The 24579-nt window shown below is 35.5% G+C and overlaps 1 protein-coding gene across 2 annotated transcripts; it reads left to right on the top strand.

Annotated features, from left to right (window-relative positions):
• Nucleotides 1-887: 887 nt before the first annotated feature.
• LOC122315840 lies at nt 888-8555 on the top strand. Of its 2 annotated transcripts, XM_043132069.1 has the most exons (11): nt 888-1706; nt 2174-2491; nt 2581-2883; nt 2969-3274; nt 3366-3434; nt 3905-4402; nt 4482-4550; nt 5326-5490; nt 6819-7035; nt 7175-7516; nt 7896-8555. In XM_043132069.1, exons 1-11 carry the CDS (start codon nt 1038-1040, stop codon nt 8006-8008), a joined length of 3069 nt encoding a protein of 1022 aa, XP_042988003.1. In that variant the 5' UTR covers nt 888-1037; the 3' UTR covers nt 8009-8555. The 2 variants fall into 2 exon arrangements, with proteins under 2 accessions (XP_042988003.1, XP_042988004.1); XM_043132070.1 differs by lacking the exon at nt 3905-4402.
• Nucleotides 8556-24579: the final 16024 nt, after the last annotated feature.

The following is a 24579-nucleotide window of genomic DNA, read 5'->3' on the forward strand; positions in this document are numbered from 1 at the left end:
TCTGATTTGACCAGGTTGGTGTGCAAGCCTACACATTGGTCTATGTGTTGGCCAACTCTTATATTTTACACATTGGCGAATGTGTTGGCCAACTCTTATCTTTTAATTCTTGTTTATATGTAAATTAAATAATTAAAATTTATATTTTTCCATCTATTTAAACTTTTAAAAATGATAGCTTAACATGATATTCCATATGTTGTATATATATGCTGTTGTGGGTGGCTCTAAAGCAATGTGGCCAACACATGACACCAAGTTATATAGAAAGATGATATTTACAATCATAAAATACGTAAGCGTCAAGTATTTATTTTAAAAAAAATAAATAAATATGAGATTCATATAAAAAAATTAATTTTTTATATAGTAAACTTTACTTTTTTAAAAAGGAATATACGATACTTACATAATCATAATTATATCTGACATTACTTTTCAACTTAGCTCAATACTTATACTTCTAAATATTTATTATTTTTATATTATCAAAATTATAAAAGGAAATTACCATGCTTCTAATAATATAAATCTTGGTATAATATGTGTCAATATAATTTTTTTTTTACAAATTAAATATTGTTAAGTAAATAGCAGGTTGGATATGTTTTTTACACCAAATTATAAATAATATTCTTTTAAATATAATTTGTTTTGTGAAGAATAGAAAAAGTTATGAATGATAATTATAAATATAAACATAAATTTATGGAAATATATAAAATTAATTTTGACAAAAACTATTTAAAAATAAATAAAAATTGTCTAAACAATTCAATATAAGTTCAAGTTTATTTAAAAAATAATAATAATATAATAATAATAATAATAATAATAATAATAAATAAATAAAAAACACAAAAACAAATGAGAAGAGCCGGGAAAAAAAAAAAAAAAAAGGGTATTGCTCTTACAGCTGTGTTGGGTCCCGTCCGCGTCGGAATCCATCCACCGCGCTCTTCTAACATGGACCATATGCGCACCGTTTCGCACCAAAACCCCAAAACTGACCGAGAGAGATAGAGGCGGCCTCAGCTATGGCGGACGACGACGATGACGAGAGCTTCGGAGACTTTCATTTTGCATCGTTCCCGAACCCCACCGTCCATTCTGCTTCGACCATAGTCAACGGCACAAATGCTACTACTTCTTCATCACCATCCCCCTTTTCATGGGGCGAATTCATCACTACCCCCAAACACGAGCTTTCCGGTGGTACCGCCCATCCCATATACGCTCCCGAAAACAATAGCTTCTCTAAAACTGATCCACGTGAACCAGATCGGATTGAGCCGGGGACGGCCCAGTGGGTGAAGCCAACGGGAGCTCTGCCGTTGTCAATATTTGGGGAATTGGAAGAGGAAGAGACAGAGGAGACGGGATTCGGTGCGAGCGTTATCGTTAACAACAAAAAAAGCGATTCTGGGAGAGAAGGATCCGCTTCCAGCGTTAATGATTTGATTACAAATCTGTATAGTCAGAATCAGCAAATCATGACCCAGAAAGGGTCGAGTTTGAACTCAAATGAATCGGATGTTAGTACGAATGGGTCGAATTTAAGTATAAACCGATTGGACTCAAATTCGAATGGGTTGGGCTCGGATTTGGCGGACGGGAATGATGGACTTGATGATGACAATGATGATGATGGGTGGGAATTCAAGGTTGCGGAGCCAGAAGCTCAGATCGGAAATGGAGATTCTAAGGTGAAGGAGCATTTCTTAAACTTTTAGTTTCTTTGTTTGGTCTCCTAGTAATTAAACCATTAAAAACTCTGGAAAGAGTTAAAAGTAGTGAATTGACATGTAAACACGGCATTTGGGAAGCTATGTTGTTGATTTCTAATTTTAAACTAGCCACAATTGAGTAGAGGTTTTTGTTTCCTTAGCCCTCAAATAGTTTACAATCTCGAAATTGAAATTCTGATTCTTATTACAATTAATCCGGGCGGGTATTGTTTAATTTATGGGTATTTGTACGTCGATAGTGTGTATCATACGAACGAATTTTCCTTGGGAATTTAAAGCAATGAACTTTCTTTAAGCTACCTAAATTGGCAGTAATGTTTATTGTGGACTTGCAATAGTATGTTCTATCATGCCGTTGGACATGTAGAAACATATGTGCTTGATGGGGATTGCATTCACTAACTCAAAGTTTTTCTTGTGTAAAGGTTGAACCGAAAGTCCAGGAAAGTGCTGAGGGAGCCAGAACATTTGGGTTTAGCAATGGTGTACATGGTCCTGGTGATTTGTTTGTGGTGTCAAATGGAACTTCCAACAGCAGTGGTGAATGGGGTTTTGGGTTTGATTTTAACTCAAGCCATATGACTAGGCAAGATGGTTTTATCGCAGGCTTATTCTCCAAAAGCAAGGTCAATGATACTGCAAGTGGGATGACCTCATCGGAACCTAATAAAAAAGTTGATTCTGTTGAGAATTTTTGGGAATTTCAGGATGCATTTCCAGAAACTGGATCAAAGTATAAGTTGGTGAGTCAGTTTGATTTGGTTTCTTCATTTTGCTGATAATGTTGAGATTTCAAAGAATGTGCATCGTCAAACTTTATGTCTGGCTGTAGGAAAAGCCAAAGGTTGCTGATACATCTCTTGCTGATGGAGAAGTGCAAACATTTGATGGTGATGGTGTCATTGGTCCTGTAGACATTTTTGCTGAATCAGATGGGATCTCTCAAAATTCCAGGAAAGGGGCCTCTGGATTTAATCTCAACCCAAGCTCTATGAACGGTATAATCTTGGAGTCATACTCTAAAAGTGAGCAGAATGAATTGGTATCCTCTTTGGTTGATGAGAATGTTGGTGCCAAGGAGAACTTTTGTGAATTTAATGATGCATTTTCAGAATCTGGATTGAAACACAAATCAGTAAGTCGGTTTGATTTGAATTCTTTATGCCATACACAATGTTGAATCTTTGGAAGAATGTGCTCATGCTTGCTTTTGTTTGCAGGAAGAGCCAAAGGTTGCTGATATTTCTCCTGCTGGTATAGAAGCACTTACTTCTGATCTTGATTGTGTGAGCAATCCTAAAGATTCATTGGTAGCATCAGATGGAATTTCTCCCAAATCCGCAGGATGGGAATTTGGATTTGATTTCAATCGGACTTCTTTGGATCAAGATGACATGATCTCTGGATCTTATTCTAAAAGCAAACAGAATGGTTTTAACTCCTCTCCATTTGCTGAGAATGATGAATCTGGTGAGAACTTTGGGGAATTCAAGGATGCATTTTTAGAGACTGTTTCGAAGCATGAGGTTATGTATCATTTTGATTTCATTCTAATTTTTTTACCTTGTTGAGTAAGCAGAGAATGTGGATGCTAAAAATTTAGTTTGGTTGTTGTAGGAAAAGTCCAAGGCTGTTGATTATTCTCCTGCTGGTGTAGAAGCACCTGGTTTAAGTGGCGAAATCCAGGTAGTATATTCGGCCTATAGGCTTATTTTATTGAAATCTATAGATTAAGTTTCATTCAATTCAAAATGTTGTGTGCAGAAACAATGGTTGAATAATTCTTCTCACTTTTCTTTTTCCTCTTTTTTCTATAAATTTGTTTTATTGTTTTTGTCTATTTTTGCCGCCCTTGGGGGGGGCGGGGGCAGTGTTGGTTTAAAATGATATTGTTTCTTGTTGGTTTGGATGATGCTGGTCTACCAAGGCAATCCTTAGCATATATGTCACTGCAACACAATCAAGATGATGTTGATTTTTAAGCGAATATATGCAGCCTTGATGTTGATCTGTTCTCTTCGCTGATATATGTTTTTTTTTTTTTACAAAATTTGTTCGTCTTTTGAAATTTTAGTAGTATTGGTAATGCTTTCACTTTCATTATCAAACGCCTTTTCTTCTAGTTCTGTGACCATCTTTTATCTTATTCTTGCCAGAGGAATGGCATAAGGTCTGAGAATCACAGGGAACCCTTGCCCATAAATATTTTCAGTGATAGAGAACTAGGTTCGGAGGAACCCTCAATCCTTCAAGATGTTTCTACTGTCACACCCACTTCCAACCTGAGAGATGGCATTAAAATTCCTAGTTCTAATGTATCTATCAGTGATCTAATATCAAGTTTATACAGTCAAGCTGAGAAGAATGCTTCCGTTAATCATACATCAATAGCAAGTGATCATGGGATACATTCCAGCACAACACTATTCGGATCTGATTTAATCACCAGTGCTGATGATTTTGATGATGGTTCCTGGGATTTTAACACTGCCACATCTGGAACCAGAACTGAAGATAGAACTTCTGATATTGATCTTGGAGATTCAAGGAAAACACTTTCTACAGTGTTAGAGCTAAATGATTATGTGGATTTCTATAGCACATTAAAAGATGAACTGAGCTCAGTTGCAGCATTTCATCTTGACAATCTGAAGGTTGGTAAACCTATTAAGATTTAAAAATAAATAAATAAATTTGTTTATCACTTTAATCTTGTGAAAATGCAAATTGTAGAAAGCTCAAAGAACTGCTGCTCTCGCTGGCGAAGAGGCAAAAGCGAAATCTCTTGATGAGGAAATCCAGGTTGGTGACTGTACTTGGTCATATACATTTGTAAACCTTACTTATATAAAAAATATATATTTATAACCTGCCTTGATTATAAAAAAATATATTCAAAATTTCTGTTTAGCTTATGTTTTGAGTATGCACTACAAAAAAGCTAAATAAACTTGCGTAGAAGCTTAATAAGTTAACTTGGCTCTTTATTTTGAGTGCATAAGAAACTCATTTAATATGATTTTGAATCCTAGAGGTTGAGTTCTCTCTCCTAAATCACTCACACAAGCAGTTTTTTTTTTTTTTTATTGGCATCGGGTGTCCGGGAACAGCATCCCGACCATTCCCGAGGTGCACAGACCCTTGGAAAGGACTTTCCTGCAAGTGCATCTTGGGTAATTCAAGGGGAAAATCCCCCCATTCCAATGACCCCTAGAGAGTGTTTGCACTCAAGGAGATTTGAACCTTAGACCTAGGGGGAGCATAACCCCAAGCCCAAGGCCTTTACCACTTGAGTCAACCCCTAGGGGTTCACACAAGCAGATTTATGAGTGGATATTGTTGTCATCTCATTAACTATCTTTCTTATGGCTCTCACTCTCTTATTACTTGTTAGAAAAAAGCTCTCACTCTCTTATAGTCAGTAATGCAAGACTATTGAATAGTTTTCTCCTTATTTTGAATTTGGTTTTCTAAAATCATTTAATTTGTGCTCTAAAATTATGATTATGAATCCATTGAGCCAAATTTCTATATGGTTCTGAACTTTGTTATCATTTACTGTTGCTTTCTGTCGTAGAAATTCTATAATGAACTGCACAAGGATAATCTGATCTTGAAAGAAGTCTGTTCGGAGGATCTATCAGCAAGAGCGATTCACTTTAATGAATTTCTTGACATTTTGCTGGAACCCAAGTTCCAAGTGCTTGAATCAGAATATCAGATGTCAAGAAGATTGACATTGGTATGCATCTTCGTATTGATTTTTTATGAAGAAGTAGAAAACATCAATATTACAGCTGAAAGCCTCAATATATGAAAGTTACCTGTTAATTATATATATTTTTTATATAGAATATGAGTTGACATAAATAACGTCAGAAATTTGTGAACTGCATAAATTTGTTAGTATTATGGTCACTATATGTGGGATTTTCTTAACTCTAAGATTGAAACCATGCTTGATCTGCTGATGGTGCTATATAAGCTGTGGCTTCTTTTCCAGCCAAGTAAAGATATGTTTATGCAGTGCTATATATGCTGAAATTCTTTTGTTAAGTAAGAAAAAAGACGAAGAATCTTTGGAAACTAAAGTGAATAAGACATGGGTGGGCCATGGCTGCCATCCAATGGTAGAGTGAATTTAAAAGTAAAGCCTTGAGTTCTTCCTAGGTCCTTATGTTATCTTTGAACCCAAATTGGGATTTTTTTTTATTTTTGTTTGATCAGCATACAAGATTTTATTGATCAAAAGTATAGGCAAAATCCCAAATATATGGGATATATACAAGAGCAACGCTTATGCGTGCCAAATTGGGATCTTTTTTTACAAGGTCTTGCTATGATGACTCTCAAACCACCCTTTTCAAGATGCTAACAGATCCATCACCCAGAGTAGACTAAGCACCTCTTGCCACAAGGAGCTAGCTACCTTGCAAAGAAGTAAGAAAGGATACACTGATTCCCCACTCTGATCGCTACAACACCATTCTGCCACTATAATATGTCTCTTCTTCAAATTATCCAGGATGAATCTTCCCCAATGCAACCTTCCAGTCAAAGAAAGCTGTTCTTGAAGAAGCCTTACTCCCCAAATGGTCTTCCATTGAAAGCAAGTGCTGTCATGGGAACTGCTATTAAATACTAGCGTTCAGAACAATTTATTTTCCAGCTCTAATAAGTTTTCTTACCTCATTGGCTGCCATTCATTCCCTCCTCCCCTCTGATTGTTTCTTTCATTTCAGAAGAAAATAACCAAGTGCTTGGTTGCATTCTCATTTTCTTAATTGCTCAAGTAGGTATTTCATATAATTTTGTTGGAATTCAATTTCCAGTATGACCTTAAGGAAACGTGTGATGAACTTAAAAGTTAGATTTTTAAACAACTATGGATCTTATCGAGCTGTTTTGAATCTCTCTTTCTTCTTTCTTTCTTCAACACACAATTTAGGGAATACCATGTTGAAAAATTCAGAAGGCAAGGGTTTTTTTTTCCTATTTTGAATTGGTTATAATACTCTGCTTATTGGTGAGTTGGCTTGTAACCTATCCATGTTCATTTCTCTTTAATAGGCAGAAAAGGATTTGAAATCGGCTGTTGAACTCCTTAATGATGTGGAATCAACACTAGCGATTCTGAAGTTGGGAACAACGGAGGAGCAACAATATTATGTTTCAACATGGTCTAGTATACTATCTGTCTGTGCTCATGAACTGAAACATGGGGCCTCAATTTGGAAGCAGTCGTCCCAAAAGAATGTACAAAATCAAATACTATCTGAACCTGAAGGTATTGGTTGCCTGTTAGGTACCATCATCAATGATGGTATATTTATTTTATGTTTTCTCATCCTTATAAAAAAAGGTACTTTGTCTTGTCCTTACTTCTATCATTGATGTATGTTTTTATTTTTTTGATGAAAATACAGGGAAGCGATGCATCCTTGCCCTTGGAGAAATTTACAGAGTCGTTGAAGTTCTTGGAGCCTCAACCAAGCTTTATAAGCCATGGATATTTTTAACTTCTGGCATTGCCACTGGCTTGTATAGCCTTCTAAGCGAGTGCTATAGTATATGGGCAAATTCAGGACTTGAAGATGCTCTCAAGAGCATTTCTGATCATATTGATTTTCAGTATGATGGAACAATAAAAGCACTACTGGAATCTATCAAGTATATTCATGACATTGATGCAGTTGCACTTCAAAATCATGTATTCTCAGGACAACCTATTTGTAGGTTATCAGCCTTAACTGCAGGAACAGTGCCAGGTATGTAGTATTGACTTTATAGCTCTCACGGGTTAGTAAGTTAACCCAGGCCAATCAAATAACCATTTCCTCTACACGGCTTGATGAGAACAATGAAAATTTGAACAACTAAGATTCAACAATTACGAAATTTGGATCTCAGTACTTGTGAAGAATATCTGAAAGAATTTCCTAATTTCAGCTTCTTTTTGTATTTCAAATTTATCACAGGCACCCCAGAATGATATATAAAACAGCGAGTGCTGTCTTATTAAAATCCTGATCATCTTAATCCATATCTTAATTTTTAATTTCATTGTATTATCTTTTTTTTCCCATTCTGGCGAGAGTATAGGGGAGCCTGGCGTCTTCTAACCTTCTCTGAAATTGACTGAACCAGGCTTGAAACTGGTGGTTTGGAATGGGGAGCACTACTTTCTCACGCTTGCAAACTTGTGGGCAAATCTAGTAAGTACAGATCCTCCTAAGTTGCCTCAAATTCATGGTAGCTGATGATATAAGGAATCATACCAAAAAAGTTTGGATGCTTTTTAAGAGCTCTCAGCAGTGATCAAAATTTTGAATTGTTTCCTCTGGAATGAGGCATTTGGAGCACAAATTGCAGTTGACATAATGATCGAGGGAACTTAAAAGCAGAGTTTGATTTTCAAGACCCTGATGAACAGGAGGGTGCTCGGTTTTCATCAGGACAAGTATACAATTCAATCTTTCTCATCGTTCTCTTTCTTTTTCTTCATTGATCACCATTCTTTTTGGAGGAAGCTACAGGTTAGCAATTGGAAGTATAAGTAGTGTAGTATTTTGTTGTCCAGTCTGTGTAATATTCTGAAAGTGGGTGCCAAAAATTACCCATATACATTGAAAAAATATAGCTGTGAAACATTGAGGAAGTCAATGATTTCTTCCTCCACCATTTTTCCCATTTTCATTATGTATTGTGATTGAGAGGCATTAAGCATGAATAATGAGAATGTTGAATAATACATTGTGAAACATATGTAGACTTTCCAATCAGGATCAGTCTGTTCTGGTGGTGACAGATTACATTGTGGATTGAGTCATTACTTTCTAATATTAGCTTTTCCACTGAGATGTATTAATTGAAAACAATATTTCGTGACTATGCTGGACATCACTGTTACATCTGAGGAGATTGAAGATGTATGCAACCAAAACTCAAAACAGTATAAAATAAATTTATTAAATGAAAAATACTCAATATAACTGAGTTAGCATATGTTGAGGCATTATGCAATAAATAGAACTAGTAGTAGACTCGATAAAGTTTGGTTAAAATTAAATTAGGAAATTCACTTTTATAAATTTAACTAGTCACTTTTCAAACAACACCAAATAACAAATTGAACAAATTTATCATTATTCTAATAAAAAATTGATTTTGATATTTTCATTTATTTTAATTTTAATTGTAATTTAAATATTTATTCGTTATTAAAAAATTACACATTAATTTTCTAACGTTATATTACTTCTATTCTCTCAAAGGCTGTCAATGAAGTTAGGCAAGTGATCATAAAAATTATGTGCAAATCTTTCAAGCTAAATCAAACTTAAGTTCCATTATTTCGATTGTTATCTTTCCCTCAATCATTTTTCTAGGTCTGAAACCTAGAAGATCCAACAACCTAGTGGAACTCCTAAGACTTTTGCTTCTATAAATCATGCCATGGACAATTATAAAAAATAAATAAATAAATAAATAAATCATGCCATAGACATTCTAGTTTGCAAGTTAACATGTAATTTTCGCCTCCTATGTTTGGTTATTAGGCAAGTATCTTATTAATCATAAGAAGGAAATCTCCTCTCTCTCTCTCTCTCTCTCTCTCTCTCTCTCTCTCTCTCTCTCTCTCTCTCTCTCTCTCTCTCTCTCTCTCTCTCTCTCTCTCTCTCTCTCTCTCTCTCTCTCTCTCTCTCTCTCTCTCTCTCTCTCTCTCTCTCTCTCTCTCTCTCTCTCTCTCTCTCTCTCTCATATTGATTATTGTGTTAACAATATGGGTCACGCTACTGTGCCACTTCCCTGTTACTGCTGCCTTTGATCGCTTGACGTGGCACTCCACGTGTCACGCCACGTGGCATTAAAAAAACAAGTCAGAAAAGGGCTAAATATATCGTGAACCCCTTTGTGGAAAACACATCCAGAAAACTCAAACCCAACAGCCCTACTGTCGCCGTCTCCTCCCAACCGTCCCTACGCCGTCACCGTGGCCATCCCGTTGCTAAACACCGTCACGATAGCTTCCATCGCCGAACATCGGTTCCCTCCTAGATTTTGCACCATCCCGTCGCACAAAGTTCTACCCTCCTCCACAAGTGCCTTCCATCACAGCGACAGAACTTCTACCCTCATCCACGAGTGCATTCCATTGCCAATTCCCTCTTCATTGTTTGTTTATATCTAGTAACCTCTACCAGCTTCTCCCCATCGATCCTAAATCTATTCTCTTCACAGGTAGACGTATGATGCAGAATTTTTTTCCCCAAAACACAAAGCTTTCGACTTGCTTCTTAGGGGGTTCGTTTGTTAATTTTTTTTTTTAGTCTAAAATCAACTTGAATGACTGTTAGTTTTTCCTAGTTGTAGTATTTTGTGTGAGATTTCTATATACTGTTTAGAAAATGTATGTTAGCTTGAATGAAAAAGGCGACAAGGGACTTGGTTTAGAAAAACTAAACCATTGTTTAACCTTCCCAATTTGTGAGGTAATTTGAATAAAATGTGCCATAAAAAAAAATCTATGCTTGGCCCTCGGAAAAACTATTGCTATTGCCGCTTGCATTGCCCTGTCTTGTCAGTTATGATTGCATTAGGAGCCTGTCCTGACATACACCTTAACCACTAGTCGAACAACCACACAAATGTATCTATGTCCTTATTTGATATAAGGTCACATCCAAAAAGTATCGATTGGCCGTGATGTTTGACTCCCACAAAAGGGGCAAATGGCATTTTATATTTATTTGTCAAATACGTTGTGTCAAAAGTTATGACATCTCCAAATGACTTATATGCTACCCTACTGCGAGCATCCGCCCAAAACACATTTCTCAACCTCCCTTCTTCATCTAGATCCATCGCATAGAAAATACCATTATTTTTCTCTTGCTGTTGCACCAAATACTTGTGAAATGGCTCTGCATCTCCTTCTCCAAGCAACTCATTACGTACTTTATTGATATGATTCCTGCACTCTTTTTCTCCGAAAGTGAGATTCTCATATCCACTCCCTTCAACAAGCATAGTTTTGTAATTTTTAGCCGGACGAATTCCAACTTTATCCATCATCTCAATTCTTTTTTTTTTTTTGACCAACTTGATAATTTTTTATGGCAGGCAATATGTCTTGACTTACTCGGGCTCACTGCATGATTGTGTTCGAGGATGACATTGGATAACTGATACCTTCCATCGACTATTTGCTTTACATTAATCTTAGCCTTGCAAGTTGTCCCTCCTACCGGTTTTGGCTGATCAATTTTTAATGACTTGCTTATTGGCTTGTGATGACGACTGCATGCTATGGTGAAGTATTTTACCTCTCCATAATCTCTAGTAGTCGATGTTCTTTTCGACACTCCAAATCCCTCCTGTTTGGCATACTTTGTGTAGTATTCAATAATATCTACTTGACTCCCAAATATCATATCAACCTTCGATTCTTCAACTCTTTGATTCTCGGTATATTGAGATCCAGCTTAGTCTTGTTGGTCTACATTAAGCAAAACATGATTTATTTTAAATCCGTTAAGCATGCCATAAAACAATTGATATTTAAAAGAGCCCCTAAAAAAATGCCATTAAAAATTCAATAATTTACATCTAACCACGTGGAGTGTTAGGACCGTCACTCTCATGTTCTTCCTTGAAAAATATCAATCGACATGGTTCCATCTTGATTATAGCTACAAAATAAAATAATAAAAAATATATATATAAACAACTATGTTTTGGGTAGAGATTGACACTAAATTGAGCACATATGCATAGGAGAGGATTACTCAACTTCTTACAATAGAAGTAAACATTCTATTAACTAATATATCCAAAAATTCTTCTTGTCCAACAAGTAAATGTGAACCAATAAACAGCTTGACGTTCCACTAAGTAGCAGACTGAAAAATAAACATTTATAAAAGAAAAAATAGAAAAACATGTCTTACATACACTTTCATAAATTACTAATTAGATGTGGTCTGTAAGATCCATCTTCAAAAGCTCAAGATGCTATTTCAGTTGTTTATTTTCAAAAACTTTTGCCACTTCAAAATATATAAACAACTATGTTTTGGGTACTACATGAAGACCTAAAACCACCATCCACCTCCTCGGAAGAAGGAAAAAAAAAAAAAAAGGCCACAAACAGAATTGAGAATTCCACTCAAACAAATTTAAGCAGGTGCATGGATGTGTGATGGACGTAAGGGGTTTTTTCATTCAACAAACTACGAATTCATGTATTTAGATGTGTCTCCACAAAATTTCATTTAACAAACTACGGCTTCATGTATTTGGATGTGTCTCCAAGACAAAAAATCAAACCTCAATTTCTACCACCAAGAACAAGCCCAAACTGCGAACCCATGACCACACCGGCAATAGCTACAAATAGAAAAAATAAAAATACTTGCAGGGAAAGCAAAGAATTGTAGACCAAACCTATGCGATGGAAGGGTACTTGCTGCCGCACCAAACACTTTTCCAGTAGGGAAGAATACTTGCAGGGGATTTGTTGGGAGCTCTATAGACGGATGGTAGGGCTAGAAACTCAACAGACAGAATGGAGGCAACAATTCTTATTTAAAAAAAAAAAAAAAAGTGACGTCACTGTGTGGGATCCCTTTGTATATGTAGTAGCTCCCTAAATTATTACCCAATTTATATACTCTTTTTTGTCATCTCATCCCTAACTTGTGCAGTAGATAGGCAACCCATTATTAGTTGTCGAGTTTAACATCATCATATAAATTGTAAAAAAATAGTAGTTAAAATGTAATATAATACTGAATCTGAATCTGTTCTGCTATACATTTTGTTTATTTGTTTGTTTTTACCAGAAGAATTATGGGAGTATATTAATGAAGGGAACAATGTTAATAATTTTTTTAGAAGTGCTACAACAACTACATTTATTGTTCTCTTTGTATATGAATAGCAATGCCTGAGTCATGCAGTGAAAATTGCTCAAGCTCAGGAAAGTCAATAGTTGAGTACCCAATTTGTTACTGTGGAATTAAAGCTTGACAAAGAACTACACATACGGAGGAAAATGAGGGGCGGCAGTTTTTTGGATGCCAAAACTATATGGTGAGATTTACTCTTCTTGCCCTCATATCTCATTATTGTTGATAGTGTTGTTTGCCTAAATTTAAGTTGGAATTGATTTTTGCAGTCTGGGAAGTCTTGGGGATACTTCTGCTGGTATGATCCTGAAATACCATCATATTGCCAAAAAACTATCAAACGATTACAACACTCAATTGATAAATTAAAAGTTGAAGTTGAAAAGATCTAAGCATCAATGGATATCCAAAGCTTGAATCATCGACTAGAAATAGAGGCCGAGAAGCACAAGAGGCAACTGGAGAAGGCTATCTACGTGTTAACAATTTCATTGTCGTGGTTTTTCTTTGTTGGGTTGCTTGTATCTAGTTGTGGTTGGTTCAAAGGAAAATGTTAATATAGTTCTAGAAGTAAGAAACTTTGAAAGTCTATTTGTATGTGGAAGCTCTTTATATTTTGTGGAAGCTCTTGTCTTGATGTTGCTGGAAATTTGTAATTTGTAGCTGGAACTTTGTATCATTGTGGAAGCTCTTTGTATTTTGTGAAAACGATATGTAGTTGTTGATATCAATGAAAAGGAAGTTTGTATTATTAAGTGTTTGTTATTAGTCCTGATTCAAGACTGAATCTATGGATTCAAGTGTCCAATTTGATATTAAACCTTGTTATAAACAGCTACTGCAAAATCACCACTGCAAAAAGGCTAGTGGAAAAAAAGGTCCCTATCATCTATTGAAGAAGGATAGACATTTCATTATTGAACATTTACGCAACCTGGAAGTATCATTTCTTTTAATTCAGAAATCAAACAATGCAAGTCCCTTGGCAATTAAATAACATCAACTCATATTAATAATATTCCCAAAATACAATGTATTTCCTAGACCAGGCCAAAACTTCATAACTTCCTTCTCCAAATATTATAACAATAAATAAAAAAGGATGTTTAAGCATATCAGCTCAACTGCTCAATCTCCACCTCAGTTACAACTGGTTCTTTCCTTACAATATAAATACAATATACATGGATAACAATATAAATACAACACCATGCCCAAATGATATGATTATAACTCACCTGCTAATTTCAGACCAACTAAGCAAAATCATCACTTATGCTGGAAATATTCAAAAGCTACTGCAAAATCACCACTTATGCTGGAAATATTCAACAGCTACTGCAAAATCACCGCCTATTTTAGAGCAACTACAAAATCACCGCAAATAAACAACTCACAGGTACTCAGCTATAAAAGTAAAAGGAGTTATCATATTGAACAACTTTCTTTAAGCCAATGGCAGTTGAGGCCATTGTATTTTCGACAACTTAAACATATTTCATATACAAATCAGGATGTTCACATTACAAAAGCTACTCCTAAATACAGCAGCAACAACCCCTCCTAAATATAAAAAGCACATCATTTACAACAAATATGATCATCCCACTGTTCAAAATACAAAAAGCACAAACAGAGAGAGGGATACTGGACAACACCACTATAAATACAACACCATCATGGCTGCCACCATCTAGGCTAATATAGATCATCATGATCCAAGGGATTCAACTGCACAGGTTGTGCTTGTACTGGAGGTAGACAAGCAGTCGAGGGAGTACAAAAAAAATCTTGCACATGTGTCCAAACTTGGCTTTCTTGATCATGTAGCCAGGATACCTACAAAAAATATCAAACATCATTTATTGGGTTCTATATATAAACAAAAGAAAAGAATACTTAGCAAAAACACAAATATCACTTAAGACTTTTTAATTGTACCTGAGTTTGTGGAACCTCATGCTGCGTGCCGCTCATACTGTAATTTCGTCTATCTTCCCTTGATAAGTGACTACTCCTCTATGCATATCAACAAATATGGAGAATAATATCTTCATTTTAAGCCTAAGATGAACATTTTTCCTATCTAAACAATCAAGCTGGAACTTTCAATAACGTAGGCAATCTAGGGAAAATAAAATACTTCTTACATGAATTGCTTCAACTAGACCAGTTGTGAAATTATGAAAAAACTACACCACTATAAAAAATGTATTGTACATATGTGTAAAAAATAATCAAACAATATACAACTTCAGTTGTGGACAGTCTCATTCTAGTACTCAATTTCTTGAGAGCCTTATCAACGGGGTGTGTTCTTCTCTTAGTTGTGGATCTCCCTTTATTCCGAACAAATAACGGAGTAAGAACTTTACTTGTTATGCCATCCATGGGAGTAACCAGACCAGCTGTGGAAGTACTTTCATATGAATCGTCATCCGGGTACTCTGACTTCAACACCTCTAGCTGACCGATCAATTTTACATAGTTTCTCTCGGTCTTTGCGGCATTTGAACACAATTTATAGAAGCAATTTTGGATCCAATCAAACCTTTGTCTCTCAAGGTTGCTCGTCGCCTCATAACTAATTTTTACATTGATATATTGTCTCTTTATATCCTTCCTCCACCAATCCAAAATGTATTTTGGTGGAACTTCACTCTTGCCTAACTGTGCCAGGATACGAAGAGCATGTCGACATAATATTCCCCTAAACTCAAACAATTTGCAGCTGCATGTAATATCTAGGGAATCTTCTCCATATATGCTAACAAAATAGTTTACACGTTTAATGAATCCATCACTCACTTTAATCTCATCCCCGACTACATACGTATATTTTGCACCATCATCACCTAAATATGAGGTAGTCAAATATAAAAACCCTCAAAATTCTTCTTGGACTTCCTTAAACTTGGCAATTGTATATATTTTTTGAAATTGCTTCTCGATAGGATAGGGAGATATGCAAGGAATCTCAATGTTAAATGAATTGACGTAAGCAATTGCTTCATTCTCTGCCTTCCTCCTAAGGGCTGAATCGTACTGATCAACAAATTGTTTTAATGTAGTCCTAGAGTGAACGTAGTCATCAAAAAATGCATTCATGCCCTCACTACGTTGTGTGGTTGATATTCCGGCCCAAAATGTATTTTTAATATACACCGGCACCCAAAACCGCCTATCAACATAAAGAGATCCCAACCAAGCATTATCGCGAAGATCATTAGTTTCAAGCAAATCGCTCCATCGTTCGTCAAACTCATTCTCACTTAATGAGTCATACACACATTTATGTAGACTATCTTTGATCTCATCATATTGAGAATGTGACCCAAACTTCTCCAAAAGCTTCTTCATGATATGCCATAAACAAAAACGATGCCTAGATGATGGAAACACCCTCGCAATTGCAAGTTTCATTGCCTTATCTTGGTCTGTAATGATTGCATTTGGTGGTCGGTCATTCATACACTTCAACCATGACTCAAAAAACTACTCAAAAGTATTTGCATCCTCATTGGATATCAATCCACACCCGAATAGGATTGACTGACCATGATAGTTCACACCCACAAATGGTGCAAATGGAATTTTATAAGCGTTGGTCAGGTATGTGGTATCAAAAGTGATAACATCTCTGAATAATTGATACGCAGCTCTACTTCGGGCGTCTGTCTAAAACACATTCTTTAACCTCATGTCAGGGCCCACATCTATCGCATAAAAAAATTCTGCATTTTTTTTTCTGCATATCCTGTAAGTAGTTAGTTAGAGCTTCAACGCCTCCAACTTTGAGGTGAAGTTGTTGTGCTTTCTCAATATAGTTTTGACATTCCTTTTGCCCAAATGGCACATTCTCATACCCCCCCTCCCCCCGCTTCAACAATTACACTCTGGAAAGTTTTTGACGTACGTATTCCGGCTTCATCATTTATTTCAAGCCTTTTAGCCACACGAGCATCTACCTTCTTGAAACATCTAAAGTGTCTTGCTTTCCCTAGACTACAGTGATGTGTGTGATCAAAGATTACACTAGACAAGATATATCTGCCATCCTCATTCAAAACTGCATTAACTCTTGCTTTACACCCTACCCTCTCTGTTTGTCTTGGCTTGAGGATATTGGAAGTCTGACTCTTTGTTGTGCCTTGCCGCACACATACCAATGTAAACCATCTAACCCTCTCATCGGAACCGACCTCAGGACGCCGGAACCGGCCGAAACCGGCGAAGAACCGGTCGGCGGTCGAGAGAAAATGGTATGAACCGACGTCGGTCGGTTCGGCGTACGGTTTGGTTCTTAAGAAACCGAAAAACCGGCCGACCGATACTTAACATTCTTTTTTCCTTTTTATATAAATAAAATGACGCCGTTTCACTTAAGTGAGTGAAACGGCGTCGTGATTTTATCTATTTGAGTCAAAGAAATGAAGTAAACGGCGCCGTTTGGCCTAAAGCCAAACGGTGCCGTTTTGTATTAGGGCAAAAGTGCCCCTTTGCCCTCTCGGCTCTCACTCTTCCAGCACCCCAACATTTCAGTCCAGAGTCCTCCACGCCGTCTGACCTCTCCCTCTCTCCCAATTCTTGGTCCGAACTCCGAAGGCTCTCGGTTCTCCAGCAGTCCACCACGCCGTCTTCCCCTCTCAGCAGTCCACCACGCCATCTTCTCCTCTCGGCTCTCTCCCACGCCGTCTCCTCTCGGTTCTCGAAGCCTCCGGCCCTCCGTCCGGGTACCCATCGTCCCTTCCTCAGCTCGACGCCGGTGCCCAAAACAGGGCCCAAAACAATGGCCCAAACCGGTGAACCGACCGTGAACCGATCGGAATCGGTTCCGGCCGGTTCCATCCCCTTATACGGTCGGTGGTCGGTCGGCAAATGTAGGAAATTGGGGTGGTCGGTCGGCGTTCGGTTCGGCGCAGTACCGAACTGCAGATGTCGGTTTTCAGGCCTAATTAAAAAGGTGGCACCTTTACGTATGTTAAGTTTTCGCTGGCCGGCCAATGTATTATAAGGATAACTTGGAAAGTAATTTCGTGGAAATCTCTATAATATTATTTTGCATTACAAGACATGTTTACATAATACAAGAATGTGGCTATTTAAGGAATATACAACCATAAACAAGACAACGGCTATTTACGGAATATACAGCCAAGAAACAGAGTTGCTGTAAAAAAAATTTTGACAGAGAGGAAATCACGGATGGGCGTGATTTATGTGGATTCCCTTATATGTATTCATACACATTTACAAGGGAAATTCTGCAAAAGAAAATGTGCCCAGAATGCAACTATCATTTTACCTTCAGCTGGCGTGGATTGAATGGTCGTGTCGAGGGGGCCGAATCAGAAACAAAGCAGAGGGGGCCAAATACGAATCGGGGGCGTCGAGTTTGTGGAGTCGAAGGTGGAGTTTCTGTGTGGACCTAGCTCTCGCTGGCGATTGGCCCTTGTACGGTGATCGGTGCCGTGAGCCAAGCGACAGGTGGATGGGTTTCTGGGTCCCCTGTTTCGGATTCCAATCCATTTTTGAGCTTCTGTGTGGGGCCTTCTATCGCCGGAGATGGGCCAAGTTTGGTGGTGGTCGAAGGTGTGATGTTGGGGGTTGGTGGATGGATGGGTTTCAGATTTCCTCTTTACAGCAATCGGGAAGGAGGGAGAGATTGTGCGTAATGGGAGAAACCAAAGCAGGCGGGAAGTGTTTTTCTTTTTCTGTTTCATAAGCCGAGTCAGCACTACAACTCATTTGCCATGTCGAGCAGTCATCAAAAGCGAGCACAATCAGGTGGCAGGCTAGCTTTATTCTAACAATATAGGAGGCACAAATCACAAAATCATGATGCCTAATTTTGCCATCTAGCAGTTTGAAGGAAGTTTCTTCACAGTAGCATGTATGAATTCCACATATGTTTAGTATTTTGATAATTTTGACAATGTTTAGTATTTTCCACATATGTCCTTAGTGTTAAAACTTTTTATTTTTATTTTAAAATTCTACTTGAATATCAATGTAATGTTAGGTGAATATATTTAACTATTTAATAATTTAAGTTTAGTAAATGGACTAATTTGAAAATAATTTAAGTTCAAGGTAAAATCGTCTAATTTAATATGAAGAAAAAATCGATTAATTTAATAGGAAAACATGTACTCGTTGTTTTTTATACCTATTTTGTTTTATTATTTTAGATTATCTTTAAGCAAGTATTTTATAGATAAATTAAATGACTACGAGATATTAGATTTAATGAAATGAGAGTTTCAACAACCATTCCAAAACAAAAAAAAATGCAACACAAGAGAAAAAAAAAAAAAAAAAAAAAAAAAAAAAAAAAAAAAAGAGGGGATTGGAACAAAAAAATTGACTCTCACCCATTTCTCACTAAGGGGAAGTCGCTTGAAGCGGTTTTTGCATAATTTGATAAACAAACTATAAAATTATGACTAAAAGTCGCAGTAAATTGTTGTGTTGCATTTTGCTAGTCTGGATTAGCTAAAAGAGACTTTCACAATCACTTTATCTTCATCATTGGATAGGAAAAAGGGGAACATAAGGCAGTAGCAACAGAAAGATGGATTGATACGCCGGCATAAGACCATCACTAGAGATGGAGGTGTGATTCCACTTTTTCATATTGTGGATCTAGTTTTTCTAAGCATAACTAATAAGAAAGCTATAATGGACACTAAGAGTGGGTCAAACACTTTCAAATGATGACTTATCCAAGGAAGAGAATAGTACGAGCGAAAAGACATCATGTGTCAATGCATCCGATATGGACAAGGGATCAGACTACTACAATAGTGGTGATGGTGTGTTATTCTAAGAAATTATTGTTGCTCTTATGTTGCTCGCATTTTTTATTATTCAAGAGCACATACTTGAATGCCACGACCCAACATAGAGTTGATGTGGTGATGTTTATATAATTGTAATCTTGAATGAACATTCTCAAAATTGTAAGGATTTGTTTCGCCATTTCAAGGTTTATGCGACAAGTTGCATGGACACAATGTTATGCAATCTACAAGAGAGGTGGCGGTGGAGGAATCAATAGAAATGTTTTACCTTGTAGTGGGCCACACGCAACAACAAATTGCAGGAGATCAATTTCAACATTCTAGTGAGACCAAAAATGGACAAATAAATGCAGTGATTCAAGCGCTCTGTAATCTTGGGAGACGCCTTATTGCATCAACACATACCACTGGAGTGCATACTTATGTTGAAGTCAACTGCAAACATTATTCATTGTTTCATGTAACTATTTTCCAATAAGATGTTAACTCATTTGTAATGCTTCAACCTTTTTTGGGGCTCAATTCCTCTGATACTTGGGCATGCTTAGAATAATGAGATGATATGATAATTTTATAAATAATTGTAAATGGTTTATGAATAATGGTAAAATGGTTTAAGTTAAAATGTTTTATTGGATTTTAGAGAAATGAAAAAGAAAAAGTTGAATAAAAATATTATAAAATTAAAATATTATTTGAATATAATTTTTATTTTGAAATTTGAAAAGGTTAATTATTTTTTGTGTTTGTTTGGAGTTTAAAAAAGTTGTGATCATTAGGTAATTATTAGATGAAAAAGTTAAATATTTGAAATTGAGAAGTATTTTTATGTTTTAGTGATTATTGACAAGGAAATTATGAAAAATTGAGATAAGATAAGATGTTTTATCTCATCCAAATGTCCAAACATGGCCTAATTGATTGACATCCACTCGATAGTATTATTGCAAAAATGTCTTGGTGCAATGGACGGAACTATCATAGATGCTTAGAGCACAAGATGGTTTAAGTGATACTTATCAAAACTGTCATCATATTACACAAAATGTCTTGCCATTATATGACTTGAATATGAAGTTTATAATATATATATATATATATATATATATATATATATATATATATATATATGTGGGGTGGGAGGGAACTGTCCATGCCCATGATGCTCTTATATTTTTCGATACGTCAAATAAAGTGGGAACCGATTTCTAAGGACTATCTAAAGTAAATATTTTACATTATTTAATTAAGACAAGGAAATTACTTATCATACGAGATGATTTGTTTAGCTCATAATTAGCCTAATTTATGGTTGAAACGTTATATCATGTTACTATTTCATGTTATTAAACACACATTTTAATGTATTGAAATAACATTTCAAAATTTTGAGCTCAATGTCTTGATACATCACAGTTAGGCAAGGTTGATTAATGTTATATGTTGTGCCATATATAATTTCATTTGAAAGGTTACATCCAATGATAATTGGAGAAATTTAAGAATCCAAATTCTTATCCAAATGTGTCTAGATTGATGAGGTGGCTGAATCTTCTCATGTTTCGGAAACGTCAAGTGGGGCTGAATCCTCTCATGTGTCTGTCTAAGTCATGACTGCAATTAAAGATGAGATTAAAATCCCTATGTGGCCATTGAAAATTGTAATTTTCAACATTTAAAAGGCCGAAAACGTAATGGATTACCGTTTCGCTATGCAAACGTGAATCATTTATCTTATTTGTAAGTGTGAACAAAAGATTGTAAATGGGTAGCTGAGATATATAATTTATTTATTTATTTTTTTATGCAAATGTTTGTTTGATGGCAAGTGGTGCTCTTTTGAACCTCAACATTGAATTGTATGAATATAATCATTAGGTTAAATAGAATAATTGCTTTAAATAATAATTGGTATAATTACAAAATCGGATGGCATGTAAAATCTTAAATTTATGATATTTCAATTTATAACTAATTAATTACCACTTAAATAAAGTGGGTTATGAAAATGACTAAGCCAAAAAATAATTTAAGATAAAAATTTGGATTTCCTAAATATAAAATTAAAATAATTAATTATATAATAATTTAATCTTCCATTCTAATTATTGGTATGAGTACTCATTAAATATTCTCTATAAAATTTCCATTTGATAGTTTTTAATTATAAATGTGTCTTCATAATTGTTAATTGATAATTTTGGAAAATTTCAATTAAATAAATTCGGGAAGAAGAATTGGGAGTTTTCAATTTAAATATGATAGAGAATTTTTGTTATTTAAGAATTGATAATTGCTAGTGGAAAATATCTTCTTCAGTAATTAATAAATCATTATCCAGACATATCAATTATTAATAAGACTCATAACTTCTTCAATCTCCACAAAAAGTTAAAATTATATCATTTTACTTATACATCCAAACATATACTACAATGAGACCCACCCACTTTTACAATACCTACACAAACATCTTAACTCAAATCAATTTATTACTATTCACATAATTATAAAATACTCCAAATATCCAAACGAGACCTTAAGGGTTTCCACTCACTCAAACATCTTGACTTGCTACATATTCCTCATCACCATGTTAGAGTTAACAAGTCTTTTCTTGTCAAATGGTTTCCAACTCCTTTGGAGAAGGTTAAATTGAATGTTTATGGAGCTTCAAAAGGGAACCCTAGATTATCGGGTAGTATAGCTTCAAAGGTCAGACGAGAGGCGGGTTGCTTGGCGAGGAAGGGGGGTCTTCACGTTCCAAATACACCGTTTGTCCCATTCAATAATTTCCTGGGGAGTGGTGACTTTGTGCAAATGAAGTAATGTCACTCGGTGTTGATGGGCGGAGAGACGGCGTCGCCAATGGTGTTGGGCAGAAGAAGGTGACGCGCGGGAGAGGATGAGGGGTTTCAAAAAAGGAATTCGAAATGTAAATACACTGAAATTTGTTCTCAAAAAACACACATTTTGAATTTTAAAAAAATAAAAATAAATAAAGACGCCACGTATGGCGTGCAGTGTATGCACCTGCTGCAGTTGCAGATTCGTAGAAAACTCTTTGGAGATTGCATACTTCCTCTCTAATCTTTGACTTTTCAAGTTTGTGAGCATCCACATTAGTTTATGCATATGCATATGCAAAGTTATATTTGCATAATATAAGCTTAAATTCATCTATATTGGATTATGCATCTTCAAATATTTATATAGTAATGAATAGTACCTTTACATAATTGAAGATCTACTATTCACTCTCAAAAATATATTTTATTCATTCTTTCTCTCTCCTCCGACTCTTTTTCTACATATTTTACCTTTAAATATCTTACTATATATTTTACATATTTTACTCATTCACTCCCCAAAAATTATTTTACTCTAATATTTTACATATTTGAAGATCGCACCTCTCTCTCACAAGTTTTGACTATATGTATTGGGTGCTAATGGAATTTTTTTGGGTGCTAATTGCATGTATTAAAACAGAACATGTATTAACCCAATACATGAAAATTGCAAACTCCATAAAATTAAAAATAAAATTAAAAAAAATTAGGCAAAAAAATAATAAAATATTATTATTTTTTCTTAAATTTGCATAAGCCAATATGAGAGTTTTGCTTGTATGGCAAAATGGATCTCCAAAAGTGGTGATTTTGCATATGCATATACATAAACCAATGTGGATGCTATAGGAATTGTTGAACTCTTTGTTATAAGAATTGGGTTTGTTACTAAGCTTCGTTTGTTTTTATAATACTTTTCAACTCAACTTATCTTGTCTAATTAATATAATTATTTTAAATTTTGACATAAAATAAAATAAACAATTCAAAATTTTAAAATTTTAAAATAAAAATAATATTAAAAAAATATTATAATAATATTTTATTTAATTTTTAATTTTAATCTTAATTTATCTAATCTCAATTACGAAAATAAATGAAGCTATTATACATGATCTCATTTATTTAAACAAACTCTATAATCATTGTTCATTGGTTTACGTCTAATTCTCGACCTCCCTGAATATTTGCTTATCTTTATATTAATAAGTGCCAATAACTTAAACTACAGTCTTTTCGTCTAACATTTTTATTTTCAGTTTTGCCCTTAGCTTTATTTGACAATTACGGTGATTTGTATTTTACTTTTATTCTGCGGACAGTTATTTTGGTCTTTTTCCATTTTCACCAATTAATTTAGCTTTTCCTGTTTTATTTCCAGTTTTGTCCCTTAATTTTATTGTCCAGTTTGTTATCCTTGGTGTCGTTTTGATTCGCCGACTTGATTTTAATGTCTTTTTACAGTTAAAACTTATCATATTTTTTACTTCTTCTTCAGCTCCCACCCATTTCTCACAAACCTCTCTCTCTCTCTCTCTCTCTCTCTCTCTCTCTCTCTCTCTCTCTCTCTCTCTCTCTCTCTCTCTCTCTCTCTCTCTCTCTCTTCGTTTCTTCATCTTCACAGAATCTCCATCAACTTTTACCTCCTCCACGGTCGCTTGCTTCTTAGTCTTCTTCTATTTTCTTTCATTTTTGTGTTTTTTGTTACTTGAAGAATGATAAAGATTATGTAATTTTGATACGATGGGCAAGTTTGATTTTTAGGAGCAGAAATTTGGGTCTCAGGCTTTGCCTCCGGCGACCGCTCTCTGGAGACGAGCTCAGTGGCATCAGATTCAAGCACAAGTTTTATTTTTGTCAAACACAGTTCAAGATTCTATTTTTTTTTTTCATTGTGCATGGCGAGTATTGTTTTGTGAGATAAGTTGGAGAGCCACAGAGTTGAGTTTGGAATATGCAGGTTATGAGGTTCTGAGGCACTTCATGAGATGTATTGCTCGAGAGCGTGCAGGGTTGGCTGAAACATGCTGGAATCATAGTGTCTGAACTTTGATCTCGCATTTGTTTTTCAGAAAATACAATTCAAGATCAATTGAAGAAAGGTTAAAGGAGACGAGACATGAGAGAGAGACATGACAGACGAGGGAAGTCATGAGTGTGAATGGGGGCTTGGGAGTGCTTTGGTTTGTTTTTCTTTTTTCTTTTTTTGTTTTTTAATTTCCTTTCTTTTTTCATGTTGCGTTGGCTTCTTAATTCCTTGATTTGC

The sequence above is a fragment of the Carya illinoinensis genome, chromosome 7, assembly GCF_018687715.1.
Source record: "Carya illinoinensis cultivar Pawnee chromosome 7, C.illinoinensisPawnee_v1, whole genome shotgun sequence".
NCBI lineage: Eukaryota > Viridiplantae > Streptophyta > Magnoliopsida > Fagales > Juglandaceae > Carya > Carya illinoinensis.